At 43.7% G+C, this 23,136-nt stretch overlaps 1 protein-coding gene across 2 annotated transcripts; it reads left to right on the top strand.

The window, feature by feature from the left end:
* The first annotated feature begins 2,152 nt into the window (after positions 1 to 2,152).
* Positions 2,153 to 23,102, top strand: SNX8 (sorting nexin 8). 2 transcript variants are annotated; one of them, XM_058849578.1, is made up of 12 exons: positions 2,169 to 2,235; positions 3,213 to 3,286; positions 9,857 to 10,047; positions 10,470 to 10,587; positions 12,940 to 13,061; positions 13,428 to 13,508; positions 14,445 to 14,605; positions 15,038 to 15,170; positions 16,277 to 16,345; positions 17,111 to 17,260; positions 17,641 to 17,790; positions 18,520 to 23,102. In XM_058849578.1, the coding sequence occupies exons 2-12, from the start codon at positions 3,253 to 3,255 to the stop codon at positions 18,631 to 18,633; spliced, it is 1,323 nt and encodes a 440-aa protein (XP_058705561.1). In that variant the 5' UTR covers positions 2,169 to 2,235; positions 3,213 to 3,252; the 3' UTR covers positions 18,634 to 23,102. The 2 variants fall into 2 exon arrangements, with proteins under 2 accessions (XP_058705560.1, XP_058705561.1); XM_058849577.1 differs by lacking the exon at positions 3,213 to 3,286 and having other exon boundaries at positions 2,153 to 2,235.
* Positions 23,103 to 23,136: the final 34 nt, after the last annotated feature.

Genomic DNA, 23,136 nt, shown 5'->3' with positions numbered 1-23,136 from the left:
ATAGGAAAAAACTACCCTGTGGGGGTGGTAAAGCCCTGGCACAGGTTGCCCAGAGCAGCTGTGGCTGCCCCATCCCTGGAGGTGTCCAAGGACAGGTTGGACAGGGCTTGGAGCAACCTGGGACAGTGGAAGGTGTCCCTGCTCACAGAATGGGGTTGTAACAAAATGATCTTTAAGGTCCCTTCCATCCAAAACCATTGAGTGATTCTCTGACATGTGTCCTTTTTTTTCTTTAGTGTTTATTGTTTCTTTATGCTCAAGGTTTTCCAGAAGCTTTTGCTGCAGCTACAGCAAATACAGAAGTGTTCAATAACTTACGTCAAGCAGACTCTTTCTAGCCCCGTTGAAAAATTATTTCTGCAATTGAATTATTTTTCACAGTATTTTTCATCAAGACTCCGAAGCAATCTTCAGTTGAGAATATCTTATTTATACCAAATAAATAGTTATGCTATTAGCTTAAGTACAGACCAATCAAAAATCTATAGCTAAATGAGAACATGTTGATTCCTCCATTCATTTTCTCCAAAAATGCTATATAGGCGAAAAATCCTGTGGTGTTCAGAAGTGCTGAGCATGCAAAACTCTGCTCGGCTGCTGCACAAACATGATTTGAAGGGCCTCTCAGCTTAAATAATGCCATGCTTTTTTAATTTTATACACAGCTTTCGTCTGCACCCACGCTCGTGGGGACTGAGCTGAAATAGCACTGAGGGAGGAGGAAAAGGAGAATCACTCGACTTATTCACATCTTTGTAGCAGCACAAAAACTTTCAAAGGCGAGCAACTGTGGTCATAGTTACCCCTAAAATAATTCTCACTTCATAATTTTCTGCTTTAGTTCTCTCTGCATACAGTGCAGGTGACTATTTAGCTTCCCATGATTAAGAAATATTGATACTGATATTAAGAAATATCAGTAACATTAATTAGTGAATTAATTCAATACTTTGGATATTGAAACCATGAAGCAGTATTAATTAATATCTCAAACTGGAGGTCCAGAATCTATAAGGATTTTTTTGTGTCTGGTGATATTTTCAGGAAAGTCACTGTACAAAACATGTACCTTTTTTCTCATCACTGTCAACCATATCTTTCCTGACTAATAAAGTACAGGAAGTGGGGAAAAAATCACTAATGAGGGGTGCTCATACATGCAGTTCTTGTTTTTATGCAGTTTTGGAAAGTGTATTTGCATTTCAAATGTTCATATTTTTGTGCTTTTCTGAATAGCTTAGTGTTCATTTCTACCAAATTTATCAAAAATCCAGATGCATGCGAAAGAGAAAAAAATACTGAGCATAGGAAACTTGATTAATTGACTGGATAGCAGCAGAAATGACCTGGGAAAAGGAACTCTGTTAAAGAAAATATACCAAAATTGACTTGGAGTAATTCATCTGATGAGAGGGCACAGTCTCAAGCTGTGCCAGGGTGGTTTAGGTTGGACATCAGGAGGGATTTCTTCACAGAAAGGGTGCTTAGACATTGGAATGGGCTTCCCAGGGAGGTGGGGGAGTCACCGATCCTGGAGGTCTTTCAGGACAGAGTGGACGTGGCTCTCAGTGCCATGGTCTGAGGTGGTGTTCGGTCATAGGTTGATTTCAAACTCTTTTCCAACCCAGTTGATTCTGTGATTGTGTGACTGGAAACCCAAAGTACAGCCTCAACAGTTTATCTGCTTTTCCTAGCGCACAAGAAATCCTCCCTGAAGTTCACAAGAACCATCCTTTTCAGATTTCGAAAAATAAAGTAGTTATATTTCGGAATAATCCTGTATTAAGCCCATGAGCCGATCACTTCTTACACGCTCTAAGACACTTGAGAGATGTGTTATTAATCCCGGGGCGGTTCAGAGGCGCTCGGAGCGATCCCGCCAGCGGCGGGGACGTCTCGCTGTCCCTGCCGGAGCCTGTCCGAGCGCGCCGCACGCTCGGGGCAGCCCCAGAGCTGCCGGGGGTGCTGCCTGAGCGGGGCCGCGGTCTCGGAGCGCTGGAATTTGACACGTCCCCGCGGAGCAGGGCCCGGGCGGAGCCGAGCGCCGCGGGCACCGCGCCCCCCGCGCCCCTCGCCCCCGGCCCCGCGGGAGGCGGCTCTGCCCGCCCGCCCCGCCCGCGCTGACAGGCGGGCGCTGCGGAGGAAGGGGAGGGCGGCCGCCCCGGCCTCACATGACCGCGGCCGCGATGGACGGCGAGCCGCCCGCGGGCACGGCGGGCGCGGGCACGGCCGCAGGTACGGGGGGGATGCGGGATGCGGGGCCGCCCGCGGCGCTGCCGGCCCGGGGAGCGGACGGGGCTCCGCGCCGGGCTCGGGGCCGCGCTCCCCGCCAAAACCTGCGGGGAAGCGCCGCCGCCGCTCTCTGTTCCCCCCGGGACAGCGGGACCCCGCTGGCCCCGGTCCGCCCGGTGGCTGCCCCCGGGCAGAACGGAGCCGTTCGGGGGCCTCGGGGTCCCTCCCCGTGCCGAGGCGCGGGGGGAAGGAGCGGCAGCGCCTGCGGCGCCCGGGCCGCTGGGGTTACCTGCCCGGAGGGGCGGCGGGAGGTCGCCCAGGAGGTCGCCCCGGTGGCCGCGGGCGGTCAGCTCCCCGCAGCCCTTCTGTGGGGCTGGACGCGGGCACGGGGCGCGGTCCAGAGCTTCTCCCGTGGGGAGTCACGGGGCCGAGCGCTCCCTGCGTGCTGGACGGACTTCATTTGGTGGCTGCTCCCCGGCCGCCCAGCCGGAGCCGGGGCACGTGGAGCCCCGCTCCGCAGCGGGTCAGCGGGCAGCGGCACGGGCGCTCCCTGTGCCTCCGCTCCCAGCCAGCGGGGAAAGCACCAGCTCCCAACGCCGCACTTTGAGGAGCGTGCGGCTGGTCTGGAGAAACTTGTAGCCAAATAATGCCAGCGCTGGTTGCGAAATGAGAGAACGAGGCAGCTCCTGGGTGAATTGAGGGAATAACGTGTTAGACTCCTTTAGCAGTTAAACTGAAGAAAACTTTAAGAGGGTTCTGTAAAGTTCTCTTTGAAGTGGCTGAAGTTTTGTACCTGCTCTGTGCATACTATTTTTTTTGCCCAGTTTGGAAAGAAAAATGAGTAGGTAAGTTTAATGTGTGGAGAAATGGTTTGGTTGATTATATTTAGGATCTGCTGTGAGTTTGCTCTTGTTAGGCCTGTGATGCTCCTGATGCAGATAATGCTTATAAATAAATTATTTTGGAATATTTCTGTCCAGGACTGATGTAACATATTGAACAGCAGCCTTTGTGGAAAAAATGTCCTACTGTACCAAAGAGAGAGCTTGCTCAGGTATGTCTGTTATGGATTTACCATCTGCTTCAGGAGCCTTATAGAGATAAAGCAGTTATCTCCAAGTAGATTATCTCCAAGTATAGTAGTATTCTTGAACTGATTAACTTCTGGTGATGGTGCTTCTGTACCTTTCTGATCCACTCAGCCTTCTTTAGAAAACTTGGTTTTCTTTGGCAAAGATTTTATGGTGATCACTGAGAGAGGGTATATAATGATTTTGGCTAAAGAAAAATAATGCTGTGAATGCAGCATTGTTTGTAATTTCTAGCATCATGATGCAGGTTCAGAGATCTTCGAAGTTTCACACCCATAGGTAATTTTTTTTGGAGACCAGCAGCTTGTCAGTGAGTGTTTTGGCAGGATTGAAATATCCAGGGTAATGAGAGTCCAGGTAGCTATCATTGATGCCCCCCTATGAGAGTGCATATACAAATGCTGTTGTGTTGATTTAGCAGAGTTCAGAGTACTTTAATACAATTGAAGAGAGAAAAGGATAATATTCAGCATATAGAAATCAATTTTGCAGAGTGGATTTTATTGACTTTTTTGTTCCTTTTGCTTCTATGTGAGTCTGTTTTGCAATGATTGCAGGGAGCTAATCCTGGTGTGTTGGCTGTGTAAGGAGTGAGGTGTCTCTTTTTCTTCCCGTGGTAAACCTTTAACTGTGTGTTCAGCCCATGGGAGGGCTGTACAGGTACAGACAGTAGAATTTGCACATGACTGCTGATTTCCCCCACAGTCTTCGAGTTTTATGGGTTGGTGCAGATTGAGGGAGAAAAATTTACCAGTTCCAGACATGTGGAATTGATACAAAAGGAGGAGAGCTTTAATGGTTGCTTTTCAACAGGATTTGGGATAAGAATGAGCTTGTTCTAACTATAAAATGTGTGAAAAGACCATGAGGAGGCTGTAGTATCTTGAGTGGCAATGCTATTTTTTAGTGCTTGAATGCTAACATCAAGTTTTCCCCCAGCATAATCAGGAGGGTGAGAAACATGTAAGGAAGATGAGAAACAAAACAAAGATAAACCATTTCTTTTCACAGGCTATTCTTGACCTCTATAAGGACAGTTGGTTGTGGAAACTTGCCAGTTTTGTAGTCAGGCCAAAATGTCCTTGTGTAAGTTTCCCGGAGTAGTTGTTTGGGCTATCGCTTGCTGAGTTACTTTTTTGGGTGTGAATTTTTACACTTCCAGCCTTTTTGTGAAAAAATTATAGCTTTGCAGTCATGCACTGAGCACTGGGAACCAGCCCTAGTGAGCATTTGACTTTTTGTCTCTGTAATCTCGGGGCACATTCCTCGATGGATTTTTCTCTGCTAATCCTGTTATTTCTTCAATGTAGCTGCACCTCACTTTATTGTGTTTGCTACAGCTGGGGTCTGTGGCTCATGGCTGACTTGTGAATGGAATGTGTCCCTTGTATTCCCAGACTTGGGAAATCAGATGAATAATCAGTTGATGATCTAACAGCATAGTTAAAAGAGGAGGACCATAGGCTTAAGGTTAGCTCTTTACACACAGTAAATCTGTGCGACAGGTTGGTGTTGGGGTTTTTTCCTGCTGGAGTATGGGATTGTGGTAGTTTGAGAGGCAGCAAGAGGCTGCAGGGGACTGCAGAAATTCAGGTGCTTTTTAAATATTACTAAATAAAGATTAAATAGCCTCATCTATTTTTGAGTTGTGGTATAACTACTCTGTTTCATCTTTAGGAGCACCAAGTGCTGAATAACTATCTTAAACTTAGTTGGAAAAAATCCCCAAATAACCACCAAAAAACCCAACCAAAACCAAACTACCTGCAACACCAAAAAAACAAGGGGAAATATAAAAACCTAACCAAAGGAAAAAAAACCCTCGGAAAACTCAGACTAGCTAGTGCAGGGTTGACATACTTCATATCTGTGGTGGTGGTGGTGTTTTTGGTTTTTTTTAAGGAGAAAAACAAAACATTGGAGCCTGTTTCCAGCATCCAATTTTATGATAATGTGTGCTATTTTATCTTGTTTTGGCATTGGGTAGCTTGTATTTACAAGGGAATTGTTGGGAAGAAGGAAGGAGACTCTTAATTAGAGTGAAGCTAAATATAATAACTTTTCTTGTACCCAGTAAGAAATACAGACCTGCCTTCCATGTTGAACACAGAGCTGTGTAGCACTTAGCTTTGTTAGACTGATTCTTTTGCTTTTCTCCTTTTGAAATAAGAATTGCATGGTTTTAAATTCTTTAAAACAACCCAAACAAGTTGCATGCAGTTGTCTCAAAAAATATGTAAAGCCTTTAATAGGAAAAAGGAAAAAGGTCCTGTTTGCTTTTTTTTTTTTTTTTTTAGGGGATTTCAAATTATGTAATACTTTAAAGAATGAAAGCTAAGATGGGAATATGTTTGAATTTGTAGTTGAAATCTGCACCAGCTTTCAGGGAGGCTGATGTGGACAAGTTATGGAGGAATGTGCTTGACACAATAAGGGGGAAAGGCATTTCCATAATTCCTGGGGCTTCTCATGAGAAGACAGAAAGGAAAGGGAAATGCTGATGAATGATATTTACATTACTGCTTTAGTATTCCTGCCTCAGGAGTTGGTAGTGGAGCCCTCATTTTTTCCAGGGAGAAATGTGAGTTATCTGTGTCAGTTTTCATATTCCCTTGCATTTCCTGTGGGTTGGATCCCCTCTGCTCTGCACAGCTGTGGCCTGTGATGATGGAGGAGAGATCTGAGCTGTTTTTCCCAAAAGTTTTGCTTCCTTACAGGCTCCTTTCTTCTCCAGTAAATATACTACTAATATAATGAGTAATTCAGTGGCACCATCTACTTAAGCATGTCTAATAAATGTATTTGATTAGCACCTGATGTAATAAAGAGTTGGTAGCATCAGCCACCTGTAAAGTGGAGATAAGGCCTCCAAATTTGATTGACAGAGCTTAAACAGGGAAGGGAGATCAATGTTGTGATTCACCAGCTGTTTCCAGCCCTGGCATTGCTCTACAGTATGTGCTTACTCACATGTGAAAGCTCTGTGCAGCTATCCAGGTACTTGGAATTTTGCTCTGGCTTTGATGTATGCATGATTTTGGAAATTTGGATGGAGGAAACTGGTAACTCCATGGAGGGCAGATTGCTGCCCAGTTGTACCAGTGGAGTAATGAATGTTGAGCACTAACTAAAGCATGAAACACATGGTATGAAGCAGAGAAATTTTCTATTGCAGTTGTTCTCTGGGTAAGTTTCTCAACTCCCTTCATCCCAAAGGTTACCTGACTGGTTACCAAAAAATAAAAACAAAACACCACACAAAACTATTATGCAGTGTTTTCACAGCTGTTTTCTTTTACAACCAAACAAAAACTAGGCCATGCTTTGAATGCTTCTTCAAACTTTTAGTTCTTGTCATCTTGTTGTTGTCTTGTTTGGTTATGTATGTTTATATGTATTATTTTTAACTTTTATATCAACGTGTTTTCAGTTGTACCAGGCCACTTCCTGATATCTTATTGACAACAGATTGAGAAACTGCTGTAGCAAAGCCTAGCTTGTAGGAAAAAGCTGATTTTCATTTTGTCTGCTTCCCAGTGTTCCGGGGGACCATTCCATACCTCATTTCTGTATCCACTTGCTGCTCTCTCTCTATAAACTTTACTAGATAATGATCTGCTGAAACCAAAGGGAATGTTCTCAAAATTAGCTGTTCTCCAGCAGAGAGTGCGTGATGGGAAGTGTTAAGTGTTCTGGTACAATGCATGTAAATCCTTTTACTGGCTGAACACAGGAGCTCATACCAATGAGTTCCCATTATTATCCACCATTCCTGGCCAGGGCTCTTGAGGCTGTTCCCAAACAGGCTCTTTAGTAAGTCAATGAGAAATGGGCTGAAGAACAGCTCCAATATATGTTGCTCTGTAGGGTTAGTGTTGATGCCATGATAAGCATTTCCTGAAGCAGGTTAACAGCTGTTCCCAAGTCATTTTATTGTGTTCTCAGACCAGTGTTTGTGGGTGTAGATTCACTCTGAGTAACTGTCTTGCTGATACCAGACACACTGAGGTTATTAATTAAACAGTAATTATTCAAACTTGTTTGCACGGTTGTCTGGTTTGTGTGATTTCACACATTTAGACAAGGTTGAGGTGTAAAGAAGCTACAGAATATTTCAGGGAGAGCCAAGAGTGTGAACTGCTGATAAAGAGAAGGCATGTCTTGTAGGTGATTTTTAGTAAGCAAATTTAGAGAATAAAATTGATTAAAAACTGGGGAGGAATTATCAAGGAAAGAGCAACATGCATGAATTGTCAAAGGTCTGTGGAGTCTTGCCTGGTGGGGCATTGCTCTGTGGATAGCTAGTGGGGTTCAGATCTGCAGTGAACCTGAAAGTCCTCAGCATCAGTTTGGTTCTGGGACTTACAGATGAAACAGTGAGGGTTTCATGGTACACCCTACACATCTTTTCTCCTCATACCTATCTCTTGCCTTTGGGGTTTCAGGAGTTTGCCAGACAATGCTGAGCCCCAGTGCAGGGACTGGTTTGTGCTGTTGGTTGTCCAGCAGAAAGATGGGAAGCAGAGGCAGTGAATAGGCAGGAGATGTGTCAGTACAGATTGGCATTGCTTGGGGAGTTAGTTGGGGCGCATTTTGAGTAACCCCCTTTTGGGGAGGCCTCTGCAACATCAGCCAGAGGCTGAGCATCACAGAAGTCTCTGGAATTCTCTGGAGGGATGGGTCTGTGTGCATCAGAAGAGTAACAACATCTGCTGTCCTGTGTCATATTTCATTGATGTGTCTTGAGCAGTTAAACCCAAGAATCACAAGGATGGACACCCAGAGAACTGCTGCTCTGGATATCCAGGATGCCTTGTGCTCTACAGATGTTATCACTTCATCCAGCAGTATCACATGTCAACACTGAATTAGCTTGTATTATTTTACTGGAAATTTCTGGCAGGTAGCTGGAAAGTTTTAGGAGCTGCTACATAGGTGGGGTTAGCAGGTGATATATCTATTAAAGCAGAGGTGTTACAACTTGCTGCTCTGAGTCACATTAGCAGGAATCTGAAGCCTGATGAGGCATGTGGGATAAGGTCATTTGTCCTGGATTTGGTTTGGTTTCATTAAGCCATTTTATGGAACAAATGGCAAAGTGTTATGATGTCATAAATCTGAGGAATTAAAAATTGCATGTTTCCCCCATTTATCAGGGCCTAGGGCAAATGAAGGAGTAGATGGGAAATCCTTATCAGGAGGAGGTCAGGGCTTTCAAGTTAAGGATATGACTTCTTATCTTCCTTGAGTTAATCTGTTACCCATTTAACAACTTTTTGAACTATGTATCAAAGCTTAAAGAGATGCTTCTTGCTTCTCTAATGTTACTGTGTTCGCAAAATTGCAGATCTATTTAAGAACTTCTGCACAATGGCAAAGAAGGGATATGAATCCTACCTGGCTTTTCTAGGTACTTTCCATCAGTGGATTTGACTTGCTTTATGAAAGAGCTTGTTCACAGTATGCCTCTTACAGAGAGGAGGCAACCCACCTGCTCCAGAGTGGAGAGCAGAACTCAGGTATGGGCTGAACAGATCCTGGGGGTGTACCCACATTTTTAACACTGTTTCCTATGTGTGGAATGGGTAGAAAATAAAGGATGGCTTTGAGAAACAATGTAAGCTTAGTTTACAGTCACATAATAGATGTAGTTATGAAGTCAGGTTGAGATAACAAGCTGCAAGAGTCACTTGATAAGAGAACACTCTGAGTCATCAGCTTTGCCCCTTCTTTGATGTCGTTTGTCCTCTGGGGCCATATTCTTAAGTCTTTTTTCACTTGTGCATCTCTCTGAGAATCAGTTGCTGTCCAAAGCCTGCTGAGATACAGCCAAATTTACTGTCAAAAACTGTTTGTTTTCTAGCTACAAGCAGTGGAAGAAAATAGGTGGGTTTGAAGGATTTTGCCACATCTTGCTGTGATTAAAGAATTGTCAGGTTGGTAGCCCTTATTAGGAACCTTTTCCCTCTGCTTTGGACTTAAGCGTGTTGACATAGTAAATTATTGTAATTCACGCTCACTTCAGCACACTGTCAAAGAGTTTCATAAAATTATGTCAAATGAAGTGTCTCCTTCCTTTGTAATGATGTGCAAAATTAATGGATTAAATTTCTGCAGCATGGTAAAACGACACATTTTTGCTCCTTCCATGAGTTGTTCTAGGCAGGATCCAAAAGCGCTGAGCAAGGGTTTCGTTCATTTTGGCAGATCCTGCTGTGGTGGGAGCTGGACAGACAGGAAATGCAGGCCTCTTAGCTGATTCACAGAACAAATTTGGCCTGTGATTCTTTGCTTAGTGGAGATGTCTCTCTGACTCGATATAATTGGTGCTGCTGCTGGGTGTTGCGAGCAGGGAGGTACCAGCGATGTGAACGTGTGTGGAGCAGCATAACCTCTCAGGGGAGTGGCTTGCCTGGGCTTCTGGTTGTGTTGCACCACTCTGGGAGTATCAAGCAAAGGAAGAGAATATTTTGAGGCTACTTCTTTTACTATATCTTATCAGGTCTACTGTTTTTTCCCTTTTTGTCTTCTAGACTTGGCAAAGCCTCCAGTAAATGAACCAAGGGAGCCAGAACAGTTTCTAATGCAGACGCCCCAGGGAAATCCACTGCTGCTTTCCCACACCCTACAAGAGCTATTGAGCAAGGACAGTGTGCAGGTGGAGCTTATACCTGAGAAGAAGGGCCTTTTTCTGAAACATGTGGAATATGAGGTTTCCAGCAAGGTAATGTGAACAAGCTTTGGTGAGCATGTATCCTCCTAAGAATGTGTGTGCAGTTTCTGCTGGCAAACTCCTGAGTGATTTAGTTGTGCTGGGTGATGCTGGGTTTAAGGAGAACAGTTGTATGAGCTGACTTTTAATGCAGCAGCACTGGTCCTCCCTGACTTGGGAGCATGGAATGTCTAACTGAGCTGTGAAGGATGGTCTGCTAGGTCACTTGCTTGAAATCTCAGCTCTGTACAAAAACAGGTGTATGGCAGTGAGAACAGAATGGTTTTATAACAAATCAATGTAGGTAGCTGGGTGTTTCAAACTGTTTTGAGCTAGTGAAGAAATTGTATTGGCAGTGCAAAAAAAACCCCAAAACTCGTGGAGGTGCTGCTGTCTAAGGTGTGCATTGATTTATCCCCCTTTGTTAACTGCAGCGATTCAAGTGCTCAGTGTACAGACGATACAACGACTTTGTGGTGTTCCACGAGATGCTGCTGCAGAAGTTCCCGTATCGCATGGTGCCAGCACTGCCCCCAAAGAGGATGCTGGGAGGTAAACCTGCTGCTTCATTTTGCACTGGAGGGGTTTTGCTTCACGGTGCAAGCGCGATCAAGGAAATACTGTTGAAAAAACATGTTTAAAAGATCGAAAGTCTTGGCTTCTGCTTGCCTCAGACAACAACTTTGAGGTTATAATACATGATTTGGAGGTGTGAATTATTGCCATGCTAGAAATTCCTGTAGGTGAGATATGAATGCAAAATTTCAGTGGGGTTTCTTCCTGTGGAATTTCAGTATCTAATGATTTTTCTTAATAAGATTTTAGGTGTAATTCTACACAAGAGCATGGCAAAATTGCAGGTGTTGCTTCTCAGAAAAAGAGGTTGTGATCATCATTGTTCAGTGGTGGACTTGACAGTGTTAGTTTACCAGCTGAATTCAGTGATCTTAAAAGTTCTTTTCCAACCTAAATGGAACCAGTGTCAGTTCATTCAAGTGTACTTTAGCTGTTAGGCTACAAACCAAGAAGTATCCCAAGACAGAAAGCATTTCAAAGCTCCTTCAAGAATATTTTTTCATTTATCTCAAATATTGACACTGGTTTTAAGCATTTATTATTTCAAAAGCTGTATACCTGTATAAAATCCTGTCTTGTTTAATACTTGATCTGTGAAAGAACAATCTTTTCAGTGTCTTCTCTCCTGCCCATGGTGCTAAACTCACTGTGTTTCAACAAATAATTGATTTCAACCAAAGAGTCCATGTATTGCTCCAGTAAAGCAGAATAGGTAAACAGTGAGCAGAGCAGGGTGTATAGTGAACTGGAGCAAAGCAAAATCACATCCCTGAAAAGCTTCAATGGTCATATATTCTTATGATGGAATGTAAATTGTGAAGAGTTTTTTGGGGAGGTTGTGCAACCCATGTGTGAATTTAACCTGATTTAGTGTTCTCAGCCAGAATTGCCACTTCATGCAACACCTGTGAGCAAAGAGACCTTCTCTGACTAATCTCAGTGGACAGAGGATGCTTGTAAAGAAGCTCCCAATATCTATCACTCCTCAAGGACTGTTATTTCCTTGCATTGCTGGTGTGTTGATATTTCCCTGCATTCACTGGTGCATTTTTTCCCACACATATCATAACTTTAGGAAAAATACTGATAGGATTAACTCCCAAACTGTGCTAGGAGAACAGTTCTAATACACTGCAAAGCTGTGATAAGACAGAGTGCTGATTGCCTTTAGTCCAGTGACTGCATATAGAAAAGCTGTGGAAGTGGGCTTAATGGAAACTGCAAACAGGAAAAAGGAAAGGGAACGGGTAGTTCTTGTTTCTGAGTAAATGAATGGACTGACAAATGGTGTTGCAGGACACAGGATTTGATGGATTAGTATAGAAGTGTGACTCTTGGAGCCCCCAAGTCCCAGAGCTGGATGGGCAAAGCTCTGTGCTCTGTCCTTGGTGGGCCCCTCTGCTGAGTTACACAGCTCTCAGTGGGGGCCTGCTCCCCTCCATCTCTCAGGTGGAGATGGGTGACCTGCTCTGCTCGTTTGGAGGGCAGCAACCATCTGAGGCAGATCCTGTGGGAAGTGTGTACAAAACTTCAGAAATGTCCATGTAGGTTAAATGTGAGCAAAGAAAAATCAAGATCTGCAGCCCCAATGTCAGAAAAATGAGTTGGTGGGCAGTGCTGTACTGATTATCACACATGAGAATCCTCACAGCCAGCAAACTGCCACCTTAAAATGGTGGCAAAAGAGTAAAAATCCCTCATGATATGAGAGTATTGCCATAGGTAAGGGAATTCCTTTAATTTCTTTCTATGCTGCTTTCTTTTCCTTTAATATTTAGTTTTATTTTTTATTGTTCCTGAAAAACTCCAGGAACTTTGATTTACTTCCTTACTGCAGTTATTGCCAGATTGAAAATCTTCCTGTTTCAGCAAGAGGAGCAGAATATTTTTAGTCTGACAAGTAAAGACTCTGGATGGATGTACTGCAGATTGCTGTGCAATTCTTCCAAAGTACTTTTTGACATCTTGCATGAAAAGGATGGATGCTGATCCCAGGAGTCCCAAACAGGCTGTGGAATTGATTCAGAGGAAGAAGAATCTCTGTAGGCCCACAGTTTGCAAGTGGAAGTTTCAGCCTTAGATTTGGTTTGTCCTTCCTCCCTGACCTCACCTGTGGAAATAACCATGAGTTATGTGTGTGCTGGATTTTGGTAAGAGGCAAAGATGCTTGATGGAATATTTGTTCAGGTGGTCAGTCTGAAAGGTCTGTTTTTGGGAGCTGACAGACTATAGGTAGTCATTCTTTGGATTTTGTTGCAGTGCTTTCTTTTTACTTTCTGAGATGTAATGTGAGGGGCATTAATTGGAATTTCATGTTTCTTCCTGCAGCTGATCGTGAGTTCATAGAATCGAGGAGGAGAGCGCTGAAGCGATTTATAAACCTGGTGGCTCGACATCCCCCCTTCTCAGAGGATGTGCTCTTGAAACTCTTTCTGTCCTTCAGTGGCTCAGTGAGTGTTAGCAATAGTCCTGAGCTTGCATGTCTTGCTGTAGCTGCCTCGCTGGGCACAGCGTTCAGAATTGCTGTTAACCTACACAGCTTTGCTCCCTGGGATGAAGAGAATTTTCTCTCAGTAGGTGTTTCCACAGTGGAAAGTGGAAGGTAATTTCACTCAGTGCCAGGAGTGTAGTATTTTGAAAATTATAGCTGTTCTTAGGGGAACAGAGATTATGTTTTTCCTTAAACTAAACCTAACCTGGGTAAAGCTGTATCTGCTGAGTTGTGCTTTGCTGCTGCGATATATCTGAGACCTGCATGAACTGCCTGTGTTTTTTCATAGTCCTTTCACGCTCATTTGATTCTATATTTCCTCCAGGATGTACAGAATAAGCTAAGGGAGTTGGTCCAGGGAGTAGGAGATGAATTTGTGACTTGCAGATTAGCTACCCAGGCCAAGGTATGTATATGAATTTATTGCAACGTGTTGTTCTTGTTTAAATGGCTTTCTTTTCCAGGTGCTTCAGTTAGGGCATTTGTGCAGTGATGGAGACCTTAGGTAGGAGACAGTTGTTTCCAGACTTTGAAGGACTTGTAATTTTATTGAAAAGGTCAAATAAACTTTTGACTCTGACATTTCTAGCTAAATTCTGTCTCATGAATATGATATAGATTAAACAATGAATCCTGTTCAGAACATGTTTCTCTGTAATTACTTGTACTTGCATAACAAACAAATGCACAAATTGCACAATTAAAAAGTTAATGTCTAGATTGATGTCTTTCCCTTGTGCTCATGCCCTCATTCTGTCTGTTGTCCTCTCCTTGTGGGAGAGCAATTTGGACTGTTATGGAAAAGTTAGTTATAAGTTCTCCATATATCTGCTTATCCCAGTGATTAGTGCCATGACAAGTTTTAAGTACACATCCACTGTGTTCATTGAGCAATTTCAAAGCAAGTTGTTGTTCAGGTTCCTGCAATGCTTGCAGAAGGTTTTGCAACTGGAGCTTAATTCAGGCTTTTACCAGTGATAAACTGGTCAAAACAAAAATGCTGAAATTTCAGTTCATGCTTGACTTTCCTGGGCTGGGAGTTACTGGTGGGATCAGATCAGAACTTGAGAGCTTGAAATCTCACAAACCCTCTTTTAACTACATAGGAGAATTGCAGATTTTGCCAACTCTGTCTGTGCTGGGTATTTGAACCTCTTTTTGCCTGTGAAAATTAGGGCTGTTTGTGTGGCATGTGACTTGGACACCTTGATGGGAAGCTGATCTCTGTAGAGTTGTTAGAGCACAGTGGGAGAGAGCGAGCACAGGAGGGAAGCCTGTCCCTCTCTGCAGACTGTGGTTTGCCTCTGATCTATCCACCAGTAATCCCTCTGTACTCCTTCAGGACTTCCTCCCAGCTGACATTCAGGCCCAGTTTGCTGCCAGCAGGGAGCTGATCAGAAATATTTATAACAGCTTTTATAAGCTCCGGGACCGTGCGGAGAGGATCGCTTCCCGAGCCATCGATAACGCCTCCGACCTGCTCATATTTGGGAAGGAGCTAAGGTAGGTTTGGGGGAACAGGGCTTGCTGATGTGCACATTTCTGTTGTTAGTTTAGAACTCAAAACTGTTGGAAAGTTTACCTGCAAATGGTTTGGTAAAAATGGGTATTTCAGTGAATGCTGTAGGACTTAATCAATTTTCCTTCCATAAAAGAAGGAAATGCTCACTTTCCACTAGGGCTGCATTCCATAGAGTGTGAGGAAAGAAAACAGAAATACCTTTACATTCAGGCATTTGTGTTACTGTTTCTCTCCCCAGTATGTATACAGTTAACTCTGCATTTTTGCATTTTTTTGTATCCCATTTGTGATGGGACAGTAGTAGCTCAGCACTGTGAGCTATTTAGACAGGTCTGAAACTACTCTCTGCAAATAACTTTATCTACTCAGTGGAATTTGTCTTCTAGATGTGACCATTGCTTATCTCCTTCCAGTGCTTTGGGCTCAGACACTACCCCACTTCCTTCCTGGGCTGCTTTGAATAACAACACATGGGGGACTCTGAAACAAGCCTTGAAGGGTCTGTCTGTTGAATTTGCACTTCTGGCAGATAAGGCTGTGCAGCAGGTGAGTCCTTTTGTCTTATTTTTTCATTTTTAAAATTTTTATTTATTTTTTTATATTATTTATATTTTTTTGTAGATGAATGAGGTACACTGCTGCCCTAAATTTCATCTTAAATTATGAGCTCTGTGGACATAAGCCCTTCAAGAGTTAAGAGGGAGATTGCAGTCCAAACTCACATCCTGAACTAACAGCCTGCTTGTTCAAGCTTGTGTGAAATACCTGGACTGTGTTTAAATGGGGAAAAAATGTAACAGGCAAGGGAAAGGAAAGAAAAACCTACGTTCTTTCTTAATTTTAAATTGTTACTGCACACATTAAGTTCACTACTAGGGTGAGCTGTCCAAAAGTGCTGTGTTCCATTTTATTAATCTGCTGCAGGGAACCCAGAATAACTTACTTCTGAATCAAATTTTCACATTCATGTACTTAAACATTACATGAGAATTATTCAGACAGAAGCACCACATTCCGGTCTAAGTATACGGTGTGGTAATGACTGTCAGAATGATGTGAGAACACGACACTCTGGGAAGGAAAAGTAAGAGTTTTGTTTTCAGTGCTCTTCATCTCATTGTGTTTAAACACTCAGTGTGCTTTTGTAGATCAGTCAGGCCAGGTCTCTTTCTCTGGAGTTTATGCTCCAGAGAACTCTATTGATACAGGAAGAAAAGAGGATTCTGTAAAATAAAAAAACTGATAGTGAGATTTGTCTTGGTGTCTCGTCTCTGCCTTCTGATGCATGAACTATTATGGGGAACATGCAGGTATTCAGAGTTTTAATGGATTAGTTACCTTGTAGGAAGGGAAGATGAAAGATTGGAGGAATCTGCAAAAGCAAGGAATTCCAGGCAGAGTGAGCTGAAAGGACTGACACGCAGGCCTGTGACACCAACTCCTCCTGTTCTAATGAGCTGGAAAAGCTGTTCCTGCCTCAGTCAGGTCTTTGTTCTGCACACTGAAGATTAAACACTCCAGGGCCATCTGGGAGATTTTTGATGCAGTTGTGTAAGCACTGATGTGCCCTGGAGAGCCTGCACTGTGTGTGGGGGGGGTGAAGGGCTGTGATGCCAGGCTTACGTAAAATGTACTTTTTCCTTGTTTTCTAGGGTAAACAGGAAGAGAATGATGTGGTGGAGAAGTTGAACCTTTTCCTGGATTTACTCCAGTCCTATAAAGTGAGCTCTGCTGTTCTGCCAACAAGAAAGTTGTTTAGAGCAAGCTTGTGCTCTTTAGAGGGTGTAACGCCAACTGGATGGAAAACTGTCTGTGAGGCCAGTTCAGAGGCAAACTGGGCATCTGGCAGAGGCAGGGGAGTGGCTGTTGGCCATAAGGAGCTCTGTAGCCTTCCTGATCGGCTTGTCTGATGATGAGAACTTGCCAAAGAGCAAACTCTGCAAGGAATTTAAAAATATGACTGGTTAAACTGTATGGATCAGCTTACTTTTTGTTTTTAGATTTGGCTGCTTTTGAGTCAAAGCAGTGAACTAGATTGCTACAGATTTGCTCATGGAGACATGAGTTCAGTTATGAATGAAAGGGTTTTGTTAATACTAATATTCTGGTCAGCTGTATGCAGCAGCCTCTCCTGACATTCCCAGGCCAGGACTGAATTTGAAGGACTTGAACCAACACTTTAATTAATTGCCAGCACTTAACACTGAGAAGGTCAGAAGAGCTAAGAAGCCTGATAAGATCCAAAATGTTGGCAGAAGTGATGCACCAGGTTGCCTCTTAAGCTCTCTGGTCTGGGTTCAAGGAGTTTTGTTTCTTAAATTCGTAGCTACCAGCATTTTTTGACCCTCTTGAAAACAAAGGAGCAAAAATCTGCAGCCTAGGAATGACACCAAGTGTGATCACGTGTGCGTGTTCCTGATGTACTTGGCTGTGTGTTTGCTGACTCTTGGCTCCCCATGGACCTGCTGTTTTCTTTTCCCATAAAGGACCTATGTGAAAGGCACGAGAAGGGGGTATTGCACAAGCACCAGCGAGCGTTGCACAAGTACAGCATGATGAAGAAGCAGATGATGAGTGCCACTGTGCAGAACAAAGAGCCAGAATCAGTGGAGCAACTGGAGTCTCGGATTGTGGAGGTAGGGCAGGCACCTGGCAGAGCAAAGGGTGGGACTGGGCTCTGTAATGGTGCTGCTCTGTAACTCAGTCATGTTTCCAGAGAGTTTTTGGATTGAAAGGGTAGCCTGTGCTTTGGGAAATCTGTGCCACGTGGAAAACGTGTTAGTTTTCCTCAACACTTGTTACTGGCTCTCCAGCACTGTGTCATTTGCAGGAGCTGTGGGAAGCAGCAGTCTGCGTGATGGAAAGGGCAGTTGCTGTTGTATCGAATGGGTCCAGGAACTGCCTTTGTTAGGTTTTTGTTATGTGTTTGAATTGCTGGTATGGGGAGGAATGCTGCTTTCTCCTGTTTCTCCTTTCTCCCATCCTCTTCCTGGTCACTGAGTTCCTCTTCTCGCAGCAAGAGAACGCGATCATAACCATGGAGCTGCGGAATTACTTCTCCCTGTATTGCCTGCATCAGGAGACACAGCTCATCCACATCTACCTGCCTCTCACATCTCACATTTTGGGGGCCTTTGTCAACTCCCAGATTCAGGGTCACAAAGAGGTGAGCTCTAGACTGTGTCCTTTTTCCCAAAATAGAAAAAAGAATTTGAATGTATTTGTTTTCACCCACTGGCCTTCATCCTCTAATCTGTGCAAGTAGGCTGTCTTGTAAATTAGGAAGTTACTTGAGGTTTTTCCAGTTTGGGGTGAGGATCAAGGTTGGCCTCTAACCCCTCTAGAAGAGGGTATCTTCTTGCAGCAAGTGTTCTTCTTTTTTTCCCTCATCTGTAGCTGGCCCTACCCTGTGAGTAGTTGAAAAAGATCCAACCATTAAATCTCTCCTCTGTAATGAATGATGCATGTTTGCTAGATTAATCTGGATTTTTGTTGAGCTACACAGAAATTGTATGACAAGAAAACTTTCCAGGTTTTGCTCTAAAGCTTAGAAGTTCCCTTATGTTAAACCCTAAATATGGCCTTTAATATTCCCCATATACAGACTTTCTTGCTTTGGTTATATTAGAAAAATCTCCTTCAGCTCCCTTCTATCCCTTCAGTGAAGGAGTTTGATGAAGGGAATTCTCCCTTCTGTACAGGCTCAGGAGAATGTCCATGGAGCTGCACATAGCATTGGTCTAACAGGAACAGTCTGGGTCCACTCAACTTCCTGAAAATACTTCAGCATATTTGTATTGTGCTTCTGAGTGCCTGAGACTGCTGCTAACATTCTGTGGTGAGATTGTTACCTGCTGCGTGGTCATGTCTGCTTCCTCTCCTTCTCCACTCACAGATGAGTAAAGTCTGGAATGAATTGAAGCCGAAGTTGAGCTGCCTTTTCGTGGGATCCAGCAGTGTGCCAACTCCACCACTGTCACCTCCAGAGGGAAACTTCTTTTCCAGTTAATTTTCTGAGCATCCCATATGGAGCAAGAAGGGCAATCAACGAAGGGGTGGGACCTCTACCTCCAATGAATCCTCCAAACAGCTATTTTTATTTTTTTTTTTTTTTTTTAATATTGCTGCTTTGAGCTGCTCTCTGATTTAGACAGACTGGATGTGGGGCAGAACATATGGATATAGAGACAATTTTGTAATTTTGCAATGCCCTGGGGCAGAGCTGATGTCCATTATCCTGCAGACACTCCTCATGGGGTCGGGATAAGGCCTGGCACAGCGAGTGCTGCAGTCTTGTTGCTGAGGCCTCTGCATCTTGTACTAACAGTCCTCCAATCATGTTTATCTGCAGCTGTGCTGACACATCTCTGCACGTCTCTGAAGTGCTGAGATGAGCAGGATAGCTGAAGCACTTGCTTGTAGTGGAGATAAATTGCTTTTTATGCCATGGAGGGCCTGTGTTAGGGATGTGTGTGCATAAGGAAAGCTGAAAGCCATCCCCCATCCCATTGTAGGTGTCTGGGTCTGATTTCTTACTGCTAGACCTTAGCACAAAATGAATGGAGTGGTTGGATTTTGTAACCCAGCTGGGCAGGGGTCAGTGCTGCTGTGTGACAGGGATTTTCCTGATGGTGCTGGATGGACTGTATTGTCAGTGTGTTTCCCTTCATGGTTGCAGGGCAGCCTGGGGACTTGCTCATATTTTTCAGTTTGGGGCCAAAGACAGCTGGGTTCAGGAACTCAGAGGAGTTTGCCTGGCATAAATGAGAAAATAATTGACTAAAACACTCCTTAATTGTAAACCACTTGTGCTACAGGAGCAGAACAGCTACAAGGTAGCTTGTTTATTTCTTCTGGAGGTTCTGACCTCCAAGTGGTGAGTAGCTGTTCAGATCTGTTGGAGAGCTGCTGACCCAAAGGCTGGTGCTTTTCTTGGTGTAATATCAGAAGTATCCTGTTGCACCAGCAGGCTGGAACACAGTGCTGATAAAGTTCATTAGCAAAAATTCAGTATTATCAGGATGTTACTGTCATTCTTCTTGGCTGTGGGTAGCATTGCAGTGTGTTTGTTTGTGAAGGAGAAAGACAATGAAGTGAAAGTTCTCATCTCTAAAAACACCACAGCCCTTGGTAATGGGGTTTTCAGAACAGTTCGTGGTTGTGATAAAGGGACTAAACATTCTCCACTTTGTATCTCCAGTGGCTTTCCCTCGGGAGGCAAAGGGGAGAACGTGCACGTTGTGTTACCTCAGGGGAAGTGGTGCACATCCTCCAGAGAAACTGATAAACTGTAAATGTCTGCAGCAAAACTCTGTGTGTGAACAGGACTCCCTGATCCTGACTTCTCTGGGGCCAAAATAGCACCCAAAGGGGAATTTGTGACTTGGCTTCTTAGCATTTTCCTCAACTGGGTAAAAAAAGGAAGCACATTAACAAGGATGTGCTTGCTGTTAAATTGGAACCAGTACAGTATTTACCCACTGGGGAACTTCCTCTGTATCAGGAAGCATATTTAAATCCTCCAGTCACAAAAGTTATTTTGTTTTGGTTTTTTTTTTCAATTTAGAAATTTCAGTGCAACATGAAACTCTTCCTAGCCCAGCTGGAAATTCTGGATTAGTTTCTTCAGCTAGGAGCAAGATAAGTTATTTGCCCAGTTTCAGGAGACTCAATAACCATTATTCACACTCCTCAAAATGGAGTAAATACACTGCTATGGGTGAATTCCTTGACTGCTGGGCCTTAAGCAGTGTGTAGCCAGCCTTGCACAGAATGCATTAAGAGCTTTTTCCAACAATTCAAATGTTAACTCACTTTCCTCCTGCACATGGGCCTTGTCCAGTGAGACAGATGAACTGCAAATGGCTGTGACAGATTTGATTCTCTCCTGGAGATTTCCTAAGTGATGCAGAAGAAATTCTGCTTACAAGCTGGAGCAAACTGTCAGGGGAGAGAAATGTTTCTCCAGTCCAGTTACAGAGAAGATATCATCTCAGGCATGGCACAACAGGTTTTTCTGCTTGACCTTGTGTTGATTAGGGATACGGTTTGTGGTTCAAGTGTGGGAAGTGTGTTACCAGACTTTTCTATGCTCTTTGCTCCTGGCATTATCTGAAGGTGCTGGCTGGTTGCGGCTGGCTTAGTCTCAGCACTCATCCTCCCTCATTTATCTTTGCCTGTTGTGGTGAACAGTAAAATTGAGAAAATACTGTATGTTTTGGGGCAAGATCTGATAGTTTATGATGAGTCTCCTATGTTACTTGTTTGACTGGGCAGTGTTCTATAGGAGTGCTTGCAAAGGACTAGGCTGAATGGAACTTTGCACTTCTCACTTCTAGAAAAAAATACATTTTTGAACTTGATTTAAAATCAAAAAACAGCCCCTCAAAAAGCAAACAGCAAAATGACATTCGGGCTTTAAACTAACTCCTCTTTCCTGTTCATGTCTTAGTGCAGAGACTGTAACAATTATAGAGACCCAACAGGACCTATAAAGAAACTGATATTATGTTGTTTTGAGAAACACCTGATTCCTCCATTGTCAGCCCTTGTGTCTTTGAGGAGAGTTTTGGGGATGGGCTTTTCCTGTTTTGGTTTTACTCTGTTCACCAGGTATTTGAGAACAGGCCCAGTATTCTCAAAGCTGATCCAGCCGCTGGCACTTTCAGTTTATTTCATACTGGACTGCCAAGCTTCTGTCTCATTCCTAAACACACGCAGACACTATTTCATACAACCCTTAGTTTGCAAACCTTTCTTCTGGGAGACTGGTCAGTGTGCAAATAGCACTGTTTGTTTACCTCAATGTGTGAGGGATTTCCTTACTGTCTTTGTTATGTTCGGTTTATGGATCTGTCAGACTTGGAGGGCAGCATCAAGCACAGCTTCCTTCCTCCAGAGGGAAGCAGCAGGAACTCAAAGGAATCCGTCAAGCTGACTTCACCTGTCTGTCTGCCCTAGCCAGTGTGGGGAAAACAGTTGTAGTTACCTCTGTGTTCTTGCCTTCTGCAGAAAACACTAACCAAGCCAGACTAATTGGGGAGTTCGTGCTGCCTATCTGAGATCTGATGTTCCTGTAAGATGCAGTGCCAAAGTGTTAATGTGTTTTTGTGAGTGGAAGCTTTTCTGTGTGTGCTTGAGGTCAGGGGACTTTCATGTGTTCAAAGGAGTGATGGTAGAAAAGCCTTCAGTGTCTGTCAGAGCAGTCCTGGAGGTACCAGGGTAGTCAACACCTGAGACCCTGAAAGGCTGCCTGAAAATTGTTCTCTGAAAAGGGCTCTGTTTTGTCACTCCTGAGGACTTTTTCCTGCTGTGAAGTGGGAAGGAATATACAGGCTTTTTTGTCAGTATCGTGTTGAAAGGCTCAAAACTCTATTTACAATACCTTAAATCTTTGATCCTTCTTTCCCTCTCCTTCCATCTTCCTGGCTCGTAACATGTTCAGTGGTGCCTTGCTACATTCCAGTGCTTTTAACTATCCTTTAACCATGCAAGGGTCTAATTCCTGGAAATTGTAACAGGCAAATTCACACTCTTCAGTTTGTGCTGTTTACTGAAAGACCAAGATCACCAGCTGGGGACAGAACTTACTTAAACTGTGTCAGTCTCACTGCAGCAGCAGCAGTAACATCCCAGCTCTTTGACATGAATTAAAAATCAGGCTTGGGGAAGGCACCTTCCTGAAAGGACTCACCTGACTGCAGACAGGGAATAACAGAGAAGTGCAAGCCTGAGCCACACTTGTTCTTTTCCTACCCAAACTCCTGGAGGAACAGAAAGTAATTCTGTGATTGTCACATGCTGTCTCTCACCCAGCAATTTATGGTTTCCATCAGGAAATAAATCAAGGTATTTAACAGGTATTGGCTGCCAATCATTCCCTTTCCTACCATGCAGTAAGGTCCTGCGCTCTGTAAAAGCTGCCTGTTCTTTTAAGGGGTGCTTATTCTATTTGTCTCAAGCCATTCTCTCTGTTAGAGCAGCCAGGAACCCTCACTGCCAGGTCAGAAGCAGAGGTGGGTATCAAAACCTCTGTAAATAAGTGCACAAAAGGGAAAGTAAAGTTTTAAGGTGTTAATTCATCCTCCTGAGTCTGAGCTGTGGCTTGCTGAGCAGATGAAGAAGGATGTTTTTGAGTGGTATAAATTTTACAAAACTGCTGGAAGGAGACAAGAAACAAACACAGTTCAGAGGGTGTGAATTTTGCCTGCCTGGAATATCCTGTATCTTTGCTTTGCTCAAATAGCCTTATGTATGAAGCACTTTATCCAAATGCAGGAATTAAAGAACTATTACTACAGCTGGTAGACTGGAAATGTTTACAGATCCTACATTACAGTCCAAGATTCTATCTGTAAGTATTATATGTCTGTAAAAGTGTTTGAAAAAAGAAAAAAAATATCCAAAACCTTATGTAAGGAGTTACATATGTGATGTGTTATTTCTGGCATGGCTGGATGAAACTTTTGCTGCCCACCATGCTGGGTTGGGCTGACATCAGTGCTGAGCAGTC

Source organism: Poecile atricapillus, chromosome 14, assembly GCF_030490865.1.
Source record: "Poecile atricapillus isolate bPoeAtr1 chromosome 14, bPoeAtr1.hap1, whole genome shotgun sequence".
NCBI classification, from domain to species: Eukaryota; Metazoa; Chordata; class Aves; order Passeriformes; family Paridae; genus Poecile; species Poecile atricapillus.
The sequence above is the reverse complement of the archived record's forward strand: the minus strand, read 5'-3'. Positions and strand labels throughout refer to the sequence as shown.

Coding starts and splice junctions, on each gene's coding strand:
- SNX8 (XM_058849577.1), top strand. CDS start 2,172: ATGACCGCGGCCGCGATGGACGGCGAGCCGCCCGCGGGCACGGCGGGC. Junction 2,236..9,856: donor GGGCGCGGGCACGGCCGCAG/GTACGGGGGGGA, acceptor TTTGTCTTCTAG/ACTTGGCAAAGCCTCCAGTA. Junction 15,171..16,276: donor CAGATAAGGCTGTGCAGCAG/GTGAGTCCTTTT, acceptor CTTGTTTTCTAG/GGTAAACAGGAAGAGAATGA.